A 22630-nucleotide genomic window follows, 5' to 3' on the forward strand; every position below is an offset into this window, starting at 1 on the left:
CATCCTGCAGGGACACATCAGCCTGGAGGTCCTTATAGGTCAAACACCGAATTACCACACAACCCAGCAATTCCACTCCTTGGTATGTACCCCAAAGAATTGAAAGCAGGTACTCAGAGGAAAACCTGTATACAAATGTTTGTAGCAGCATTATTCACAATGGTAAAAAAGGCAGAAACAACCCAAATGTCCATCAGTGGGTGAGTAGATAAACAAAATGTGGTGTATACTGTGACATTGTGATATGAAAAGAAATCGGAATTTAGCCTTTGTTCCTCCTAAAACTCTTGGAATTTCCTGACTGATTGGGGGTGACAGGAGTATCTTTTGTTCTCATAATAAGCCGTTTTCACTCTTTCTGAGTTTATACTAATGAGGTGACTCTTGGAGGAGGGGGGGCTGGTTCCCAGAGGAACCATGTGATTAAAGGGCTGGAAATTGCAGCCCCACGCCCAACCCCCTCACATTCCCTTCCCCATTTTCCCCCCACCTCCAAGGAGAGGAGAGACGCTGGAGATTGAGCTCAACCACCAATGGCCAATGATTTCATCAACCATGCCTATGTAAAGAAACCTCCATGAAAACCCTAAACAACACGGTTTGAAGAGTTTCCGGGTTTACTAAGAGTGGACTTGAGGACACGGGGAGGGGGAAGGGTAAGCTGGGACAAAGTGAGAGGGTGGCATGGACATATATACACTACCAAATGTAAAAGAGATAGCTAGTGGGAAGCAGCTGTATAGCACAGGGAGATCAGCTCGGTGCTTTGTGACCACCTAGAGGGGTGGGATAGGGAGGGTGGGAGGGAGGGAGACACAAGAGGGAAGAGATGTGGGGATATATGTATATGTATAACTGATTCACTTTGTTATAAAGCAGAAACTAACACACCATTGTAAAGCAATTATACTCCAATAAAGATGTTAAAAAAAAAAAAGTTTCCGGGTTGGGGAAGAAAGCAGGGTGTGGATTCCTTTTCCATGGTCCATCCCAACTCTCCCTCGAAACTCTGCCCAAAATAGGTGTTCGATAAATGTCTGGTAGTTAACTTAGAGGCACGAAGCGAGCCCGTTTTCCTCCTATTCCAACCTTATCACCTCCCGTTGCATCTAGTTTCGTATTATTATCATTTCCAAACACTGAGCACCTGACTCTGTGACCACAGTGAGGTGATTGGTGCCGCCCCGGGTTTGTCATCTGTTAAGGGAGACAGAGAACTAAACCCAGAAAAGGAAATTGTAGGGCTAAGTGGGCAATTCTTGCTGGGAGTGATCCCAGCTGGCCACGCAGTCAGGAAAGACTTCTTGGAGGAGGGGAGACATGGGTGAGGCCCTGGAGAGCAAGGGGGTTGTGGAGAGGAGGGGAAGGGCATCCAGGGACAGGAAGGGCTTAGAGGGAGATGAAGCAGTGGGCGTGTCGGGCACGGGCAGGGAGGAGGAGGAGTCTAGCTTTGTAAGAGTGTTAGGCTTGGGGGGGGCTCGCTGCATTCGTAGATGGCGCACAAAGGGAGGGGAGGACGTGGAAGGGCCTCCAGCGCCGGGCCAAGCCCCTCAACAGAATGGTCTGCTCATAACCGACTATGTCTCCATCCAGACCTCTTCACCTGGTTATGTCACACACTTATACGAGCCCTCCCGATCTCAGAGAAAGTGGTCACGGGATGGGTTTTAACATCTAGGCCCAGGTGTGGGAACTCTGTACACCCACCGAGGTTCTCTCAATGGATGAACAAAGTTGGTGAGGATTTCTCAGTACTCTGAGCAGTTCACACATCTCAATTCCTTCATCCTCTGAAAACCGACATTTTGCAATAGGAGTCGAGGAGCACCTTCAAGAGCGAGAAGGAAATAACCACAGCACAGGGGAGATGCTGTTGAGGCAACAATGAGGCCCCTGGTGCTGGTGGTACCAGGTAGGAAATATCAGCCCCAATTATATGATTCTCCCTGTGATCCTCACCTGTGAAATGGGTATGTTAAAAATACCCGACTTCACAGAGCAGCTGCAGGAGACAGTAACTCAGGGAGGAAATGAACAGCATAAATGCTAGTCACAGACACTGGCATCTAAGCATGCAGTGCTTTCTGCAGATCAAGGCAGGGGAGGGGTGGATGGATTTTTGGGAATATAAAATAATGATGGGAAAATTAAAAAAAATTTTTTTTTAAATTTCAAGAGGAATAACTGAGACCCAGAGAGAGAAAGCAGACAGAATTCTAGGGTAATTTAAGGGCAGACAGAGGCAAGGAATTCAGGTCTCTTAGCATCCACCCCCAGCTCCCACCTTGGCCTTTGGATGAGGGTGACACATGGCTGGAGATAAGTCAGAAGCCTCAGGATTTGCATTTTGAGGCCTGGTTAATTCCACTGCCTCCTTTTCACAAATGACACTCATCAGCACTCCCTTTCTGGAACTTTCTAACATCTGGGAGAAATCACTCTGGGCAGTTCTCTTGGCCAGGAAGCTGCGTCTGTCATGTACCAGCCATCGGCAGCCCCGCCTGCAGGCCTGCTGTGGGTGACAGTGTGATGCAAAGAAGAGGTCCTGGGCTTTGTTCCACCGCTGCCTGCTGGGCGACCCCGGGGAAGGCCACTCTCCCCCATTCTCTTCATCTATAAAATGGGGATAGCAATCTGTCCCACCCACCCCCCAAGGGATTGAGGACACATGTGAAGTCCTGAGCTTACGGAAGTGGGGGGCACGGAACCCACCTCGCTCACCTCTTTGACCCTGTGCAGCAGGGGCTGGAGCCAGTCCCTGTTCACCTCACAGTGGCTGTCGAGAAAAGTCAGGGTGGTGCCCTGGGCAACATCGGCACCCCGGATCCGGGACCGCACCAGACCTGCAGGAGGGACAATCGGCCGAGTGGGCGCCAGCGTCGCTCCATTGTCTGGGACCATACAGAACACGCGCCCAAACGCATCCCACCCCCACCCCCACCCCGGCCCCACCCAGCAGCACAGACCCACCTTGCCGCTCGTTATTGCGTAAGCATTTCACCTTGGGTAGCTTGAGGAGCTGTCTGCAGTCCTCGGCTGCAAAGACAAGAGGTCACGTGGATTGAGCGCCTGGGGGTGGAGGTGAGCGGCAGCCCTGCCTGCCGTCCCCGCCCCCAACCACGGTGCCCTGCCTTGAAGCCAGGGTGTTTGTGGGCTTTGGATGGGGCTGACTGACCACAGTTAGCAAAATACAACGTGGCCGCAAGGGGGCCACTTTGGAGCAGGTCAGTCACACAGTGGCACCTGCGTACTTGCTGGAACACTGCCAGATGGGAAATCTTGGCATGGTCACCTGGGGACATTTCTGCTTTTTTATAGATCATTCAAAGCATGATCAGAGTCCTATTCACTTACATGGGGCCTGATAAAAAGCCACTGGGAGGCCGGAGAATGGATGAGACAAATTTTGGAGTCTCCTTTCAGTTCATGGACTCAATACAGGAGACCCTATTTGTTAGGGGATCCATCCGGTGTATCCCGTCACCCAGAGCTCGTTCAGCTCTCCACCATGCAGGGAAATGTGCTGGGATAGGCAAGAGACCCATCCTAGGCATTCACCCTGGGTCGCCCTGGCATGCCTGCCTGCCCCAGCACTCCTTGGCTCTGAACTCCACATCATAAGTTTTGATTTTGCTTCACTGGTTGGCCAACCTCAGCCTCTCTCCTTGGGTCTGGACTCTACAGAGTGACCACAAAGACTTAGAGGAGCTTCCTCGGAGCCAGGCGCTGTCCTAAGCACTTCAAATACGTTAACACATTCATCCTTATGTAAGCCATATATATCATCGTTATCCCCATTTTATAGGCAAGGAAACTGATGCGCATAGAGGTCAATAATTTGCCCAAGGCACACAGCTAGTAAGTGAGTCAGTGACAGGTCTCGGATTTGAAGCCAGGCAGTTGGCTCCAGAGGCCATGCTCTAACCACTAAGCTATTCTGCTTCTAAGGGAATCCAGCAGCATTCCCGTCTCCAGCCTCAGTGCCAGCTACCTCCCAGCAGGACGAGTGTCTCCCCAGCTCCAACCCCTTTCTCACTAGGGAAGGGAGATCAGGTCACTGAATTTCAGAACTCAGGTCCGATCTGATTACCCTGGATCTGGTGCACAACCTACTTGTGCATGACTTCCAAGGTTCTGAGGCTGTGTCAGAGGTGTGGGTTTCCAGCCTTCCTACAGCAGACCCCAGTGTGGTAGTGGCTCTGATGCCCAGCTTCAGGCATCAGGGCTGGTGGGGAGAGACTCCACTCTTCTGGGACTCGGAGCTATCCCCAGCGGCCATCACCTGCTTCCCCTGGTTTGCCACTGGGAAGAAGCGGTTCTGCATGCATGTGGCTGACTGCCTGCAGCAGTACTGGGGCTGGGATGACAGCTCTCGGAAGAGGAGCCAGCAATATCCGTACTTGAAGTGTAACAGTGCTTCTGCGATGATCGTACCTGATTGTCAAACTGAACACACCGGTGTCTGAAACCTCCCTCGTGCTTTTCTCGGGGAAAGTGGACTTGGACTGTGAATTTGGGTGGGACCCAGGTTCTTGGACAGGATGACTAGGGGATGGTAATGACCAGTGGTTGAAAGGTTGGAAGGCAGCTGCTCACTGTGTCATGGCCAAGTGATGGGACGTCCCCAAAACTGAACCCCCCTCCCCATGAGTCCTGCCATGGGAATGAAAGGAAGAGGGTAGGTGGCCTCAGCTCAGGCTGATGGATTATCAGAGTATATGAGTGAGGAATCTCTAGTCATGGGCCCTGCTTCAGGGCTTGGGGTCTCTTTGAAGGTATGGGGTCTCTTCAAGTCCAGGAACGTAGGTTGGGGGCAGTGACACACATGCATATACACACCAAACCCATCAAGAATCTACTGAATTGATCTGGTTAGATCCTCAAAGACTCATGGCAGAGAACCCAAGACATTGTTTCTCAAATGTAAGGTTTATGTACTCCTTGAGCCCCGCCTGGACACTCAATGTCTTCCAACCTACTATAAACCCAGGCTTCTTCCACCCCCAGGGAAGCAGTGGGCTCACCTCTGCTGGTTACACAGGGGCTGGGAACAGACATTTGTGTCCACAGCACAGGAGAGCGATGGTACTTACGGTCATTGCTGAAGTCATCGACTAATATGATTTCCTTGAGGAGATTCATAGGGGTGCGGTTTAATATGCTGTGAGATTGAAAGAGGAAAGATCGTTATGACTTCCAGCGGCAAATACATGTATCAACCTGAGCTTTATTTTTTATTTTTTTTCCGGTACGCGGGCCTCTCACCGTTGTGGCCTCTCCCATTGCGGAGCACAGGCTCCGGACGGGCAGGGTCAGTGGTCATGGCTCACGGGCCCAGCCGCTCCGCGGCATGTGGGATCTTCCCGGACCGGGGCACGAACCCGCGTCCCGTGCATCGGCAGGCGGACTCTCAACCACGGCGCCACCAGGGAAGCCCTCAACCTGAGCTTTAAATAGACACCAGTGCATTTGAAGAATAAAACTCAGAACAACCGAAAACCTTTGTCCAGTCACACTGCTCACTGTGAGCCACTGGGACACAACCCTGCTGTGTCTTAGTGAATGTCACCACCACCCACCTAGCACCCAGAGATCCGGTGCCACCCTCAACGACCCTCCCTCTCCCCGAAATCCTGCATCACACCAGTGACCAAGATGTGGTTTTCCTTGAAAAGTATCACTCAGATCACCTTCACCTCTTATACCTCCAACCTGATCCAACCTCTTCTGCCTGTTTTTTTTCAGTAGCCCGACCTGTCAGGCCATCTTCCCATGACCTCCAGAGTGGGCTTTCTGAAGCATAGATCTGACCTCCGATCGTGTGACTTTCCTCAGTAATGCAAGTGCATAGGTTGACAAAAGGCTTCCCACAATCTACACCCCAAACCCTCAGCACGCTCTTCACGGCTTTTCCCGACCTGGAGCCAGCCCTCTTTCCAGCCTCCTCGTGCCCAGTGCCTTTATCTGGAGACATCCTGCTTGTTACAACCGAGGGCCGTTCTCCTACCGCTGCCAGTGTGAAATGCCCCTCCTGTGCCACAAGGATCTATTCAAATGTCACTTCCTCCCTAGCGCCTTTCCAAGCCACTTAGTGAGAATGAACTGCTTCCTCCTCTGGGGTCCCTCAGCTGTTTGTATCTGAAGCTTCCTGCGGCTCTCACGCCAGCCTGACTCCAAGGGCTGGTTTTGTTGGCCCATCAAAATGGCCACCTCCCCGGCGGCAGGGGCCTTGTCAAGCTACTGTCTGTACTGCCAGAGTCCGGCTGTGCCTTGGCCCATGACCATTCACTCCATTTAGTGCACACCTACTATGTGCTGGGCGCCGGGTGTATGATGAGGATCAAAGGAGATGTGAGCTCTGTGAGAAGCCTGTGGTCCAGGAGCTACTTACTACAGGCTGTGTAACCTTGGGCAGGTTACTTCACTGCTCTGTGCAGTAAAGTATTCCCATCTGTATAACAGGGATAATAATAGCACCTATCACTCACAGGGCTGTTGGGAGAATTAAAGGAGAATGTTTCTAAAACATTTAGCACAGTGTCTGCTGGTAACAGTGATAAAAAGTGTAGCAATTATTACTGTTCTGTGCATCAGTGGCGACTTTTGAATTGACTTCATTTCCTCTCCTGTGCTGTGGATCTGTACCCACAGGGCAAGGTTAGGTTTCTGGGTTCATTCTGGGTTTCAGGCCTGAGATGGCTGGATCCTGCTTCTCCTGAACATGCCAAACTGCACGGTTCCTCAGAAACATTCCCGGGCCATACCACCCACCGTGGGGCACCCAGCGCCCTGCGTGTATTGAGGACGGGGTTCAGATGGGCGCTGGCGGAGGCGTGTGTGCACCTGAGCCCTGTTTCTGGTGAGCTGTCCTTTCTAAGCAGGATGCAGAGACTTTCCAGGAGGAGAACTTCGCCTGGAGCTACCTTTATTCATGAAACCGTGGTTCTCACCATGGCAACTAGTGTGAGGGGGAGAGAGGAACCCCAACCCCAAGCCCTGAGCCCGCTGTTGGGAGGTGGGGACAGGGCAGGCAGGAGGTGGTGGGAGGGAACCCTCGCCACAATCATCCGAAAGGAAACACACCAAACCCAACAACCAGCCCTCTAATCAGAGTGGGATGGGGAGAGCGAGGCTGAGAGAGAGGGAAAAGTTGCTGGAAGAATACCCTCTAATGAGGTTTGATTACGGCTGTAGCTTCTGCACGCGATCTCCCCAAATCCCTGCCGGCTCTTTGAAATTCAAGAGTTGTCTTCTGTGAACATCAAAAGGTAAATCGCGTGCAGCTCTGTGCTGGTTGAACTGAGAGATGATTAGCGAATGAAAAATGTCCAGGGTTTAAAAAAGAAAAAAAAAAAAAAAAGAATGAAATCGTCAGCGGTAAGTGCTAATTACACCATTTCCTAGTGACACCTGGCTGGTTTTTGCTCCTCTAAACAGAGCAATTGGAGTGATGGTAGGGGCACCGAAAAAGTGACTCGGGGCTGGGAGGGCCTGAGATGGGCAGGTGGTCTGGGTGCCTGGGGTGGCTGGAGAAGGAGACAGGTCAAGTCCAGCCCAGGGGACCTGGCTCGGCCCAGATGGTCCCCCTGGGTCCTCTCTTCTGCACACCCCACCCTCATCCCCTGGACCCTGGTGGCTTCCATCTCCCTCCTTTGGTCTCACCAGTTCTCCGCCAGGACAGCTCACCAGTCCCTCTACAGCCAAGCCGACCCTCCCTTTCCTCCAGGGCCCGGCTTTTTCCTTGCTTCACCCCCACTGCACTGTTCTGAGCCCTTTCTTTTCACAGCCTCGCAGGGGACTGAGTGCTCGCCTCATGGGCGCATCGGGGGTCACACTCGTCCTGGGAATTATCCTGAGTCTCCTATCCACAGCTCGCTCTCTGCCAGAGGGCGGCTGCCGGCAGCGTCTACACCTTCTGCCCGCCATGCCCTAACCATGGGGCCTCCCGGAACCCCCTGAGAGATGGCAGGTACAGCAGCGTGGGAGGCCAGGCAGCCTCTACCATCCACTACTATGCGATCCTGAGCAAGACACCGGGAAGGTCCCAGCCTTCATTTCCATCTGTAATTACAGCTTCCTTGCAAAGGCAGGTGATGTTACTACTTGACCTACTTCACAGGCTATTGTGTGTATGAAATGAGGAAATGTATTTGAAATTGCTTTGAGAACTGCACGGGGCTACAGGCAGGCAGCGTTTATCAGACGTTCCATAACTACCAGTTGAATGAAGACCTGGGGCCGGTTGACAGTTGAGTTTAGTCGTTCTGGAGTCAGACCGACTTGGGTTCGAGTGCTGTGTCTGCGGATCTGCCATTCACTAACCGGAGAGCTTCAGGAAGTACTGAACTGTCAGCACACCGCCTCAGCCACAGAAAAGGAGTTTAGCACCCTGCCTGGTGCCCAGCAGCTGCTCCCGGAATCTGAGGACTGACAATGATGGCGATACCGGTTCTCAACGTGTGATCCCAGAACCAGCAGCATTAGTATCACCTGGGGACCTGTTAGAAATGCAAAACCTTGGGCCCCACTCTAGACCTACTGAGCTGGAATACGTGGGGATGGGGCCCAAGAAACCACGTTTTAACGAGCCCTCCAGGGGATTCTGATGTCTGCTCAAGCTTGAGAGCCACAGCCTCAGAACCCTGCTGCCTACGCAGGCTCACTGTGCCGGGCACTGTTCCAAGGCCTTCACCTACCTGAAGACATTCACTCCTCTCCACAATCAGGTGAGGCAGTTATTACCAGTATTCCTTGTTTGGCAGAAAAGGAAACTGAGGCAGAGAGGTGAAGGAGGTGCCCAAGGTCACACGGCTGGTAAGGGCAGAGTGGGCAAATCTGGCCCCAGGGTCCAATCTCTTAACCACCTGAATCTGAGAGACTTCTCCTCTAAATCTAGGCTATTATCAAAAGCCACAGCCAGGAGATTCAAGATACAAACTGGCCAGTCAGCATGGTCCGGGGCCCCCCTGGGAGGCAGGGGGCCGGAGGGCGCTCCAGAAGAAGGGGGCGGCCCTGGGTCTCACATATGCACGGGGTCTCGTGGCAACACCAGTCAAGATAAACCATTCTTCAGGGCTTTTCTCAGTCCTTAAGTGAGAAAAGTCCCTGAACTCATCAAGGCTGTGACTCTCTCTCCCTCCCCCCATCACCCACTACATCGTGCCTCTGCCTGGCTCTGAGCGCCCCCATGTGTGCCTTCCCCCACCCCCCCATCCCCGGCTAATGCAGGAGCTTGGGCAGGGATGGGCAGAGGGACCAAGGCCTGGCCAGGCGCTGCATGGCAGGGACGAGAGGGCAACTCGGTCCTTCCCAGTTCCTCGAGCATCCTTCCCTTGCCAGAGCCTGGCAGCAAAGCCATGAGAATTCTAGAAAGTTAAAGATGAAAAGACGCCTTAGAAAAGATCCTTGCATCAACAAAAGTGAGATAGGAAGTGCTCTTCATTCAATTCTCTCTCAGTGGCTCGCGATTTATTTGTGCAACAGGATAGGGAGTAAAAGGGAGGTACGGATTCCCAAGGCAAAGGACACCTGGCCACGGAATTTCCTAGAAGTAATCTTTTTGCCTCCACCCCTAAAATTCACTTCCGCCCTGCCTGCTAATGATGTTAATGCCCGTCTGGTCATACCTGGCTCTTGGGCCCTAATTCTGATGTTTTCATGCAACACACTTGGGTCTGAGCCAGGGGCCTGGCTCACACTGAAGTTCCTGAGAGGCAGGAAAGAGGTCCTGAGCTCTCTCAGCAAAGCGCCCAGCAGAATTGGCGGTACAGTCTGGTACTTCACGGCGCCTTCTGAAGAGCATCGTGTTGATGGGCCCCAAGTCCCCTGCAGAGTGCAGGGCACCAGGGCCTCGGGGGAAGCCCTCCGTCAGGCTGGCAGACAGAGGCGCTGGGGCTGCACCCCTACTGCTCCCCACTTCCACCCAGGAAGTCAGAAACCCGAATCCTGGCTCCTGTGCTTCCCAGCTCTGTGGACTTGGCCTCCGTTCCCTACGTGCACCTGGACTTCACAAGGTTCGATGGGGCTCCAACTGAAGTGAGAGAGAAAATGTGTTCTGTGGGGCTTCCGTGGTGGCGCAGTGGTTGAGAGTCCGCCTGCCGATGCAGGGGACATGGGTTCGTGCCCCGGTCTGGGAAGATCCCACATGCCGCGGAGCGGCTGGGCCCGTGAGCCATGGCCCCTGAGCCTGCACGTCCGGAGCCTGTGCTCCGCAACGGGAGAGGCCGCAACAGTGAGAGGCCCGCGTACCGCAAAAAAAAAAAAAATGTGTTCTGTGGACCATAAAGCTCAGCATACGTTTAACATGTTAGTATTATTATCATAAAGTACCATCATTACTGTTATAAAGAGACGGAGAAGCAGCAGGAAGAGAACGAGAAATAAGTCTTAGAGGTGAGAGGGGTGAGTCTGAGGGCAGCAGCTGAAGTGCCCCTGAGAACATAAACGTAGTGTAAGGAAAGCATGGGGGACCTGGGGTCCCCACATTATAATGGCCCCCAAATGTCCCAGGGTAATGTCTTCTTGTGGAAAATGCGATAGAACTTGAAACATGAAAGACCTTTCTATCACCATCTTTCCAGATGTGGCTAATGACCTATCCAAGGTCACAAGACAAGGAAGTGGTAGGGTGGGGACTTGACCCAGGTCTTCAGACTCCAAGTGTGGTGCCTTTTTAGGTACCCCAGAGCCTCTTTTCTTTTCAGAGCTCACTAGCTGTGCAGATACAGGGATGGCTGCTCTGTGCCAGCACAGTCTCAGTCCTTTACCTGAATTAACCAAAGCAGCTCTATGCCGTAGGACTAATTATTATGCCACAGGGAGGTGAGGTAAGACATGAATAAGATACAGGCCTTACCTGTCAGGAGTTCATTGAGGATCACATCTGGGAAAAATGCATTAAGTGCTAGAGTAGAGATGTGCAGAGAAGCAGCCCAGAAGAAGGCCCTGATTGGGTGGGGGGGGGGGGGGGGGGTGTGTGTGTGTGTGTGTGTGTGTGTGTGTGTGTGTGTGTGTGTGTGTGTGTGTGTGTGTGTGTGTGTGTGTGTGTGTGTGTGTGTGTGTGTGTGTGTGTGTGTGTGTGTGTGTGTGTGTGTGTGTGTGCGCGCGAGCATGTGTTGAGGGGGATGGAGGTGCGTGGCATCAGAAGACTCCTCCAAGGAGGAGAAGAGGTCAGCCTGGAAGGCAGGAGTCTCTCTTGGATGCTTTTGGCAGACCCCAGTTCTAATCCCAGACTGATGCTGGGGGTGGAGGATGTACTCAGCCTCAGAGCCCCAGCTTCCTCATCATCTGTGAAAATGAGAACTCATGTTCTAGAGGCAGTCTACGCAGTGGTTAAGGGCAAGTGCTCTGGGACCAAGTCCTCTATGACTTCCAGTGACCTTCTATAAGTAACCCAATGCCTCAGGCCTCCATCTTTCCTCCTGTATAATGGGATAATAGCCGCCCTCATAGGAGCGTGAGGAGTGACTACTAGCGGATACATGTGGAGTGTCCTGAACGGTGCCTGGCAGGTACTTAGAAACACTTGAATTGGTCCCCCTCCCCACGCGGGCAGACATGCCCTCGCCAAGTGCCAGCCTGGAAGGCTGACACACGGGAAAGCTCTTACCTGCGGATGGTTCTGAGCAGGGTGGAGCGGGCCTCGTTGTGGAAGGTGATGATGATGCTGGTGGGAGGGAGGTCCGTGCAGTACCCCAGCAGGGTGCATCTGGGGAAGGCAAGGCAGCGGGACTAGAAGACCTTTAGAGACAAAGCAGATCTCAAGGGCTGAAACCAAGGGCTGAAACCAAGGGCATCACTGGCGTGGACAGATGCCTGGTGTCTGGTGGGGCCCCCTCCAGCTGCACAGCACTGTGTAAGACCCCAGGGCCTCACCTGGCCCTACGGGGGAGCCCAGGAAGCTCCGAGAATGATTAGAGCTGAATCTCCCACCACCTCCGGGAAACTTGGGCTTGGAGTCGAATTAAGTTGACGTACAGAACATAAATGTGGGATTTGCCGCGTGCCTGGGTTACAGCGCACAGTTCCTGGTAGCCACATAAGCCCACCCCCGAGCCTTGGGCTCTGCTGCCCAGTCTGTGTCCCTCCCAGCCTGCCAAGGCCTCCCTGTGTTCTGGGCCAGCAGCTCCAGCCCACCACACCATGCTGACCCCTGACTGCCGGCCACACACACCGCAATCTGGCATTTTTAAAGAGGCAGAGCCCTAAAACCCAGCATTCGTAGGAAAATGCCATCTTGAAAAAGCATTCACTTCCCCATGTCCAGGATCATTTTGTATGACAATTACATGTGGGGTAATACCAAGTTAATACCTCACTGCAAGTGAAAATTGTAGCCCGCAGCCCGAAAATTACTATAATAATGGAAATAAACCCACCAAGTGAGGCTGGGGCCACCAGGGGCGATCCTGGGTAAATGCTGCCTCCTGTTTCTCGCTGTTCCAGGGGTATTAAACGAGGAAGTAAATAACAGATGTTTGGTGAGTCAAACATTTCCTCTCCTCATTTTCTACTTTCTTCCTAGGCCTGGGGCTTTCTTGGGGCTTTTAACTTGGGATCCAGAGACCCAAGGATGGACTTCAAGGGGGCTGTGAGCCCTCTGACATTGTTTGCAAACTTGTATACACAAATGTGTTTCTATTCTCTTCCCTGGGAAGATGGTTCATAGCTTTCAGTAGATTCTCAAAGAGGTCTGTGGCCTGAAACACTTAAGAACTTCAATCCTAGGCCAATGGGCATGACGTCCGTTTGGCCTCCCTAATAATTCTGAACACTTTTTCCTACAAGAGCAAACCCTAAATAAGAAGACTTACACAGACAAGGCAGGGCTGTTGTGCTCAGGACCTGAGCACAGACTGGGATGGGTCAGCCACAAGGAGCCAAGAATTGGGAAAGGAAGGCCCCAGGGGAAGAGACAGTGGAAAGGCTGGTCATGACCTTCAGACCTGCCTGTGCTCCCCCCACAGAGACAACTTCTCACCACATCACGTCAGCTCCACCTACTAATGAATCCCCACCCCCTGAACCCACCTCTCCTTTCTAGTCCCCAGGGGCCCAGCTCAGAGAGTCTACTCCTCTGGGGGATTCCTGCAGCAGTCTCCTGACCAGTCATCTTGCCTCCACCCTCTGCCCCTGCCAGTCATGTCCAGTCTACCACAAAGCTCTGCCCAGGTGTTCCTCTGGCCTGAAGCCTTCAGTGGCTCCTGATATAGAAAGTCCAAACTCCCTATCACAGCCTTCAAGACCTTCCACAATTGCAATTTCATATGCTGCCATAACTTTCTGCCACTGCTCTCACTATTACCTCTGCATGGAGCAGTGTCCTTTCTCTTTTCTCCACCTGTTGAACTCCTACTCATCCTTCAAGACCCAGAGCAAATATCTCTTGTCTGCAAAGGCGTTCCATACTCCCCCAGATAGGTAATGACCTGTGCTTTGTGCTCCCATAATTTTGTACATATCTCTCTCCTGGCACTTCTCAAGATGGACTATCTCCCCCACTTGACTATGAGTTCCTCTAGGGAAGGACCCTTGTCTATCTCCATGTCCCCAGAACAAGAGATAAGTATATCAGATGCCCATTCATGGAGAAAGAGAGAAAGAAATTCAGGAAATGCATTCCTAGGTCAGCTGATGACGTAGCCTTTTATGCTTTTAAAAGGGGAGGTATATAGTTCTGTCCCTCACTGAATCAGGGCTAGCTTATAGGACTAATAGAAAATGATGGAAGTGACAGTGTGTGACTTCTAAGGCTAAATCATAAAAGCACCGAAGACTCTGCCTTGGCCACTTGGAGGGAAGCCAGCTGCCATGCTGTGAGGACACTCAAGCAGCCCTGTGGAGTGATGCTGACGTGTGTTGGAACTGAGGTCTCCTGCCCACAGCCGGCACCAACTTGCCAGACACAGGAACGAGCTCCCCTGGAAGTGAGTCCACCAGCTCTAGTCAAGCCTTCAGATGATGGCAGCTCTAGCAGCTCCAAGCCTGAACCGCCCAGCCAAGATGCTCTGAATTCCTACCTCACAGAGACCATAAGGACAATCAATGATTCCTGTTGTTTTAAGCCACTAAAGGTTGGGGGTGATTTGTTGTTCATTAAATAACCATTATAAAAGAGGAGGAAAATGCCTTGAAATGGCCCCTAGTGAGAAGAGGCCTTGGACTTGCCTACCTTTGGATTCAGACCTGAGTCTAAGCTGGGAGCAGTGGGGAGGGAGGAGGGCAGGGGGCTGGCAGAGGTGGACTTGGGGCGGGGGGGGGGGGTCCCTCGACTGGTGTGCTGCAGGGTCCATGGCGGGCAAGGAGGGGCTGGGAGGGACCCAGGCAGAGGGGTAGGCGGCAGTGAGCACTGTCAGCACCAAGAGGAAGGAGGGGGATGTCAGGGAGTGGAAGGATAATCATCTGTCTCCTTATAGGAAGGTGATAAACAGAGAGCTTAGCAGAACCTCCCTGCCTCCATCAGAGACGGGAGAGAAGACAGACGAGCACGATGACTGAGAAGACCGTGCTGCCAGGGCTGCGCTGAGGGTCAGGCCTGGGCACTGCGCTGGAGGCGGCGTCCCATTCCACACCCCGGGCGGTGATGGGATCCCAAATCCCAGCTTTTATGAGGTAAGCTATTCTGGGGCACGTTGGTGCAGGAGGTACTGGGAGTTACCCGCTTAGAGAGCTTTTGGGGACGGGGCTCCTCTTCCTGCCTCGGAGGCATCCAGCTGGGAGGCAGGTGTACAGTCGCACAGTGACGCAGCAGCATGCATGTGGCGCTGGGAGAGCAGAGGGAAGCGGACCTCTGCCCGGGGATGGGGCAGCGGTGGGGTGAATGTGAAGAAGGCTTCATGGAGGAGGAGGTGCTGGATCTCACAGGGTGAGATAGGGACAGATGGACACAAACAGGGTACAGCATCCCCGTCACAGCATGGTTCTGGACCTGCAGGCCGGATGCCCAGTGAGGCAGTTGGCAGAATACTGGCCCAGGGGTCTGGATACCACTGACCAGCTGCGAGACGGTGGGTAAACCAGCCACCTCTGCAGGCTGCTGTCTGCTCATCTGTGAAACAGAGCCTGGGCCCAAGGCTCTCCTGCTAAAGGTTCCCAGAGCATCAGTAACCAGAAGCTTTGATCGTAGCTGACGTGCAATAAGCATGGTTGATTTGAACGAAAGGCTGTGAAGGCCGTTCTGCAGCTGAGGCTCAACTGTGTGGCTGGACATCCACATTTACTTTTCTAAGACTCAGTATCTTCACCTGGAAAGTGGAGACAACAACTTTTAACTTGCAGATTTTTCCCCCTAAATTATTAATATGTTAGGTAATGATAGATGCTTGACAAATAGTGACTATCATTACTATTATTATTATTATTCTTTTTGCGGTACGCAAGCCTCTCACTGTTGTGGTCTCTCCCGTTGCGGAGCACAGGCTCCGGACGCGCAGGCTCAGCGGCCATGGCTCACGGGCCCAGCCGCTCCACGGCATGTGGGATCCTCCTGGACCGGGGCACGAACCCGTGTCCCCTGCATCGGCAGGTGGACTCTCAACCACTGCGCCACCGGGGAAGCCCTATCATTATTTTTAACATGACGTTTAAATCTGCAGACTCCTCCTCCCGCTGGGTGCAGCCAGATCTTGCACAGGCTGGAAAGGCGTCCTTAGTGAGTGGTTCTGCCCTGTCTGACAGCGGGTAAGGGGCACTGGGAGGCAAGAGGCGGTAAAGAGAGCAAAGAGAACATCAGTGTTAGAGAAAGGAACCTGGGCTGTGACGTCAGTGTGAATCCTGGATCTGCTGAAAACTGGCTGTGTGCCCCTGGGCACGTCCTTTACCTTCTCTGAGCCTCAGTGTCGTCACCTGTAAACTGAGGACAAATACCTCCTTTTCAGGCTTGTTTGTGGAGATTGCAGAGAATACAGGCAAAACACATGGTGTTTCATAGCTGCTGAGTAAATGGTGGTGAGTAATATTATTGCATTGCGGTAAATACTATTGTAATAATAATATTGCCTCCAGGCAACGTTCAGTGCTTTTGGACAAGAACTACAAACTCAGAGTCCAGCCAAGGCAGGAAGGGGCTTGCAGAGGACCCAGTCCAACCTCCTAAAGTGGGCGGAACTCAGCCCAACAGGCGTCCATTGGCACCTGGGCTGCTTTGCTCCCGGGCCTCAGCCCCCTCCAGCCTCCTGCTCCTGCAGGATAAAGGACAGGGGCTCTTCCTCGAGTCTGGGCAGAAATCCCATAAGCGCCTCCTGTGTGCACAGGCCCAAGGGAGGGCAGGCCAGCAGGAGGCGGTGCATCACAGCTCTGAGGAACGGGCATCCCGGCTCCCGGCTCCCAGCACTCAGCACTGTCTTCCTCCTGCCCCTGCTCTCAGCTCATGCTGCCTGGACTCATCCTCCGTCTCCTCGGACCCTCACAGCAGCCTCTGAGAACCTCTACTCCACAGATGAGAGCAACTGTGGCTCAGGATCTCACTCAAGCTCACACACCTGGTGAGCGGCCGAGATGAGCTGCGTCCAGGTTCCGTGACTTCTAATGTGGTAGTTGTCCCTAGCATCCACTGTGAACTCAACCTGGTTAAGGCACAGGAGCCCGAGGGGACAGGGCCCACCTCCCCAAGCCCTGCGCATGAGCCACCTGCCCTTCAAGACCCAGGGGGGCTGCAGTCCCACTTGGACGCGAGCCCTGGGCACTGGCAGCAACAAGGCCAAGGGGCCAGGAAAAATCCTTAAAACAGGCCACTGTGGGGACTCAGAATGTGCGTGGGCTTCCTGTGAGAGGATCTAAAAGATTCATCAAACGGCAAGATCTATCAGGGGCACCAGGGAAATGGAGAAAGCTGCCAACACTGAGATCTGGCGCCGGCAGATGGACGAGAAACATGTTTATAATTTATTAAAGATTCAGGGGTTTTACTGGAGAGAAGAGCTAGCGAGCAGGAAAGATGGGTGTGAGGGTGCAACCAGGAGGAAGGGCGGGACCACCGCTGTGTGCAGAGACAGATGCCAGCCCTGGGCTGCTGTCCTGATCGCCACAGCAGCTCCTGCATAACGCGCGCTCCTCTGAGCTGATTCTCCACCTGTAGTTTCCTTTTTGACTTTTCATTTTTTAAAGAAAGATTCAACTGACTTAATTTCTCCAAGTTCAGGTGGGTCTCACAGTGCTTCCTAACCATCCATTTCCTGAGCGTTCAGTGTCATTTACTGGCTGAGGACGCTTCCAGAGAGGTGTTCTGAGATGCTAACGCCTGGCACGGGGTCAGAGCTTCCTCTTCCATCTCTTTCCATCTCTCCACCAGCCAATCGCTGCTCTGCTGCCTACCCCGCCTCATCCCTGAACCTGAACAGGTGCCAAGCGGGGATTTAGAAACACCCCAAGTGAGGATGGCTGTCAGTTATCACAGAGCTGCAATGCTGTGCACATGCCTTTTATTTTATTGAACAAGCTCATTAAACTGGCAGCAGCCCGTAAACAGTGTTATGATGATCACCAGCCCCATTTTAGCGCTGGGCAGCAGGGAGAAAAGATGAGGTCATAAAGCAGAAACATTTGGGGGCTTCCCTGGTGGCGCAGTGGTTGAGAGTCCGCCTGCCGATGCAGGGGACGCAGGTTCGTGCCCCGGTCCGGGAAGATCCCACATGCCGCGGAGCGGCTGGGCCCGTGAGCCATGGCCGCTGAGCCTGTGTGTCTGGGGCCTGTGCTCCGCAACGGGAGAGGACACAACAGTGAGAGGCCCGCGTACCACAAAAAAAAAAAAATTAGAAACATTTGGGATTTTATTCTCGAGTGTGAAAACAGGAGGGAGTGATGGAGAGGCAGACCCAGTAACTTTGAAGCAGAGAGTACAGCATAACAATTACTATCACTAAAATGTCCAGAACTGACAATGGCTCTGTGTCTAGGAGGCAAACTCTCGAAGCGGGGGTCTGGCACCCCAGAGGGGAGGCTGAGGGCAGTTAGAGAAAGGGGAAAGGTCATGCAAATATGCAGCATGACACAGTGGAAATCAGGCCTGGGGTGGGACACACTGGGCCAACCCTTTGCCACTTGGGAGCTGGGCAGTGACTTCCTTGATGAAATTATCCACCTCAGGGAAGGTTTTTTTTTTTTTAACATCGTTATTGGAGTATAATTGCTTTACAATGGTGTGTTAGTTTCCGCTTTATAACAAAGTGAATCAGTTACACACATACACATGTTCCCATATCTCTTCCCTCTTGCGTCTCCCTCCCTCCCACCCTCCCTATCCCACCCCTCTAGGTGGTCACAAAGCACCGAGCTGATCTCCCTGTGCTATGCGGCTGCTTCCCACTAGCTATCTATTTTACGTTTGGTAGTGTATATATGTCCATGCCACTCTCTCACTTTGTCACAGCTTACCCTTCCCCCTCCCCATATCCTCAAGTCCATTCTCTAGTAAGTCTGTGTCTTTATTCCTGTCTTGCCCCTAGGTTCTTCATGACCGTTTTTTTTTTTTCTTAGATTCCATATATATGTGTTAGCATACGGTATTTGTTTTTCTCTTTCTGACTTACTTCACTCTGTATGACAGACTCTAGGTCCATCCACCTCACTACAAATAACTCAATTTCGTTTTTTTTTATGGCTGAGTAATATTGCATTGTATATATGTGCCACATCTTCTTTATCCATTCACCTGTTGATGGACACTTAGGTTGCTTCCATGTCCTGGCTATTGTAGATAGAGCTGCAGTAAACATTGTGGTACCTGACACTTTTTGAGTTATGGTTTTCTCAGGGTATATGCCCAGTAGTGGGATTGCTGGGTCATATGGTAGTTCTATTTTTAGTTTTTTAAGGAACCTCCATACTGTTCTCCATAGTGGCTGTATCAATTTACATTCCCACCAACAGTGCAAGAGGGTTCCCTTTTCTCCACACCCTCTCCAGCATTTATTGTTTTTAAACGACTACTTAGTGACCCCTGCTGCCAGGCGCTGTCCTGAGTACCTCGCATATTTAAGGTTCACAGATAGCCCTATGGGAGGGTGCACTGTTTAATGGATTCACTCAGGAGGAGACTGAGGCGCAGGGAGGTTAAGTAACTCACTGCAGCTAGTGAGCCCAGGCCTGCTGCATATCCTTGTCACCAAGCCACCACCTCTCCGTGCCAGCACCATTCCAGGCATCAGGGTATCCCTAGCTGCCGTCTGTCCCCTAGGTGTATTACGGGCCCTGCACACCATGTGGACCCCTGGGCTCACACTCGATCACCACCCCCAAGGAGCAGCTTCTACCGAGCTCTAGAACCCAGCAGGGAGGCACAGGCTGCCTGCCGTTCCGGGGTAGTGACAGCAAGACTGGGACACTGCTGGCTGAGCCGCCACAGGGGCTCCCACTTACGCCCAGATGAAGCCTGAAAGGGTGGGCACAGGGTGATTTCAACGAGGCCCTGGGAGGCGCGTGAACCTGTTTTTAAGCAGAAAGCTACAGTTTGTCCCTCCGATTCCCGCAGGTCCAGAGCCCGCTCCAGAGGCCAGACCAGACATAGAAAACGAAGGGGTTATCTTCTCCACGTGTGCCATTTGCCTGAACTCTACAGCTGCAAAGGCCAAGGGAAACAGGCATAAGCTGTGAAGCAGGGGTACGTAGGGCTAGTTTCCTGGGAGAACACTGTCCCCAAGGCAGTCACCACCTGGATTCCCTGCAGGTGGGTGGCACAGCCTTTCCTTGGTCCCCGCTTCCGTCTCTGTCCCCCTGTGTCCTCCACTATAGCCCAGAAGAGGTCCCAGGGAGACCACATCTCCTCCCCATTTTCCTGCCACCAACACCCCCCCCAAAGCTGACGTGTGTGAGGAAGAAAGGACGAGAGGGGAAAAGCTCTTGGCCCAGTGACCTTTCCAGAGCGTCAGCTCCCTCAGGACAGGGACCAAGAATACCTAATACATTTCCCAGCTCAGTTCTGTGCAAGGAAGCCTGCTCTCAGCTATGCGGAAAAGGAAGATGACCGAAAACTATAAAACGCCAAATGTATAATTGACCTCTAGGTTCAAACTTGACTCTTTAGAGGAGAAAAACACGAGCAGTATAAAAAGTATGACAGCTGTAAAACCAGAAATTCCTTTTAATTTCATTTCATGGGCGACACTATACACTGTAAGGCATGAAATTTTTAGTTCGTGTCAACTTCACTGAGATTTCACATGCAGATTAATTGGTTCATCCACATAAACATATACTGCTCCTACTTCTTGCCTCAAGTCACCCTCACTTAGCGTTATGGAAATCCTGCGTCTCATAAAAGACACTTAAGATAACAGTGAGATCTGCTATTCCATGACACGGCCACATTTTGAATTGCTGAGCATGTTACTTTTTTTTTAAAGATTGTTTTTTGATGTGGACCATTTTTTTTAATGTCTTTATTGAATTTGTTACACTACTGCTTCTGTTTTATGTTTTGGTTTTTTGGCCGCAAGGCACGTGGGATCTTAGCTCCCCGACCAGGGATCAAACCCGCACCCCCTGCACTGGAAGGTGAAGTCTTAACCACTGGACTGTCAGGGAAGTCCCTGCTGAGCATGTTATTAAATTCTAGTATCCTGGGAAGGGGATAAGGGGGCCAGGGCAGGGAATTGAACTGCTTAGGAACTTGGTTGAGCTCTTGGTGGGCAGATGAAGGCCCCCAGCACCCACCTCCTTGTGTAATCTCTTAGCCTTGAATGTGGACTAAACCTCGTGTCTTGCTTCTAAGGAACAGACTACAGCTAAAGTGATGGGATGTCACTTTTGTGATTAGGTCACAAAAGACAGTGACTTCCATCTTTTTCGCTTGTATGTTTTGCTGAAGCAAGCTGCCATGAATGGGGAGCCCCACATGGCAAAGCACTGAAAGCAGCCTCTGGTCCATAGCCTGTGAGGGACCGAATCCTGCCAACAACCATGTCAGTGAACTTGGAAGAGAGTCCCCCCTGAGACGTGCCCTGAGATGCCTGCAACCCCAGCTGACACCTTGAACACTGCCTGTGAGAGACCCTGAAGGAAAGGACCCATCTTGGCCATGCCTGAATTCCTGACCCACAGAAACTGTGAGATGATAAACATTATTTTAAGCCACTAAGTTTCATGGTAATTTGTTATGCAGCAACAGACAATGAATACAGGTACCCTTAGCTCCTGAAAACCCGAGTCCACCAGGATTTCTCACTGCCCTGGGGTCAAAGGTAAATTCTCTTGGGTACTTGGTGGAAGAGCTATGCAAAGGCATCACGATTCTCCCAGCGCAGAGCTCCAGAGCTCCCACTTCATTCATGCTCTGTTGGCATCAAGATGTTGCTAGGTACAGGATTCCTATGGCCACAACGTACAGAGGGAAGTTCTTCAGGGGTACCTTTGGGGTTTGTTCCAGTCTTTAAAGATTCAGCTCCCTTAGGGCTTCTTAATATGAATCAAACACATAGAAAATTGTTGAGAGACTCTCTTCTCACTTCTCCCGTGGACGGTGCATAACTAGTACCCTTCCACACGCACAGAGGAGAAGTTAATTCATCTCATATAATGGATGTCATAGGACTTTAAGGCTTGATTCACTTGAAGAAGTCCAGTAAAGAAAGGCTGACCTAGACGGTAACACAGACATCCCTCCACTCCATGAACACGAGGCCATTTGGCACAGCCCTTGGTCTCAGGCTGGGCCTATTAGGCCAACAAATGCATTTCCTGTACCAACCATCGCCATGCTCTTGGTTGAATCTATCTGTCAGGCCAGCTCGGGGTCTGCGGTTCACTTCTTGCTCCTCGGAGAACCCTCTGGATTTCTTAGCCACCTACTTCCAGTAGCATCACATTTCTAAGACAACCTACATCTTGACAATTCTAGGGCACTTCCACCATCATTATTAATTGCAGGCTCCGCAAGCTCATCTTCCTGGCGATGTACCAATGCCCCAAGGGTTCTTTGCTGACATGCTGCAAAGCTAACTGGAGAGCGGTACACTAGGATGTAAGGGGCCATGTTGTCTGGAGGCCGCCAAAGGCTCAGTCTCTGCCGCTCTTTCCCAGCCCAGAGTAGCTGGGAGACCTTTCCCTCTCTGGCTCCATACAAACTCCTGGGCTGCTGCAATACTGGACTGGAATGGACCACAGAGCTCCTCTGGTTAGTCAGTCCCTACATTGTGAGCTGCTGGACTGCATCTCCAGAAGCCTATGCACGCTCTGAATAAAGTCTGCAAGAGTCAAGTAAGTTTGGCACATGAGAAATACTGGAAAACTACTAGATTAACTTTTTGGTGATCCACCCATGCACACTAACATGTTAAAGGTTCTGAGACTTGCGCTAGCATCCTGTTTACCAAGCTTTGACCTCAAACCCTGCCCTAAAATCCTTCACATATCATGGGAACTCACATATTCACAGGATATATATATTGTATCAAGCCTACCACTTAACATCCTACCAAAAACAGAATTTTGTAACACACAGGTTTTAAAAGCATTGCTTCCAGCTCCCTCCTTTTTTAAAGATGTGCAAACTGAGGCCCAGAACAGTGAGCAAATCGACTTGCCACGTTCACCCTGCTTGGCAGTGGCCAAGCTAAGATCTCCTAGCTCTTGGCTATTGAACTTGCTACTTCCTTAAAGCACTCAGGCTTGGGGGGCCCTGTCAGATGGTTTAGAGAAG

At 51.9% G+C, this 22630-nt stretch overlaps 1 protein-coding gene across 2 annotated transcripts in view; it reads right to left on the reverse strand.

The window, feature by feature from the left end:
- The window catches only part of GALNT14 (polypeptide N-acetylgalactosaminyltransferase 14), a gene marked incomplete at both ends in the record, with an annotated part of 222972 nt that overhangs the window by 47017 nt on the left and 153325 nt on the right, over positions 1-22630 (reverse strand). For both annotated transcript variants that reach the window (XM_082672353.1, XM_082672354.1), the window contains 4 exons: positions 2722-2843; positions 2971-3036; positions 5094-5161; positions 11609-11707. In XM_082672353.1, the coding sequence (XP_082528479.1) occupies positions 2722-2843; positions 2971-3036; positions 5094-5161; positions 11609-11707 (355 nt within the window). The remainder of the gene's footprint in view (positions 1-2721; positions 2844-2970; positions 3037-5093; positions 5162-11608; positions 11708-22630) is intronic.

The sequence above is a fragment of the Grampus griseus genome (assembly GCF_964374135.1).
Source record: "Grampus griseus genome assembly, chromosome: 15".
NCBI lineage: Eukaryota > Metazoa > Chordata > Mammalia > Artiodactyla > Delphinidae > Grampus > Grampus griseus.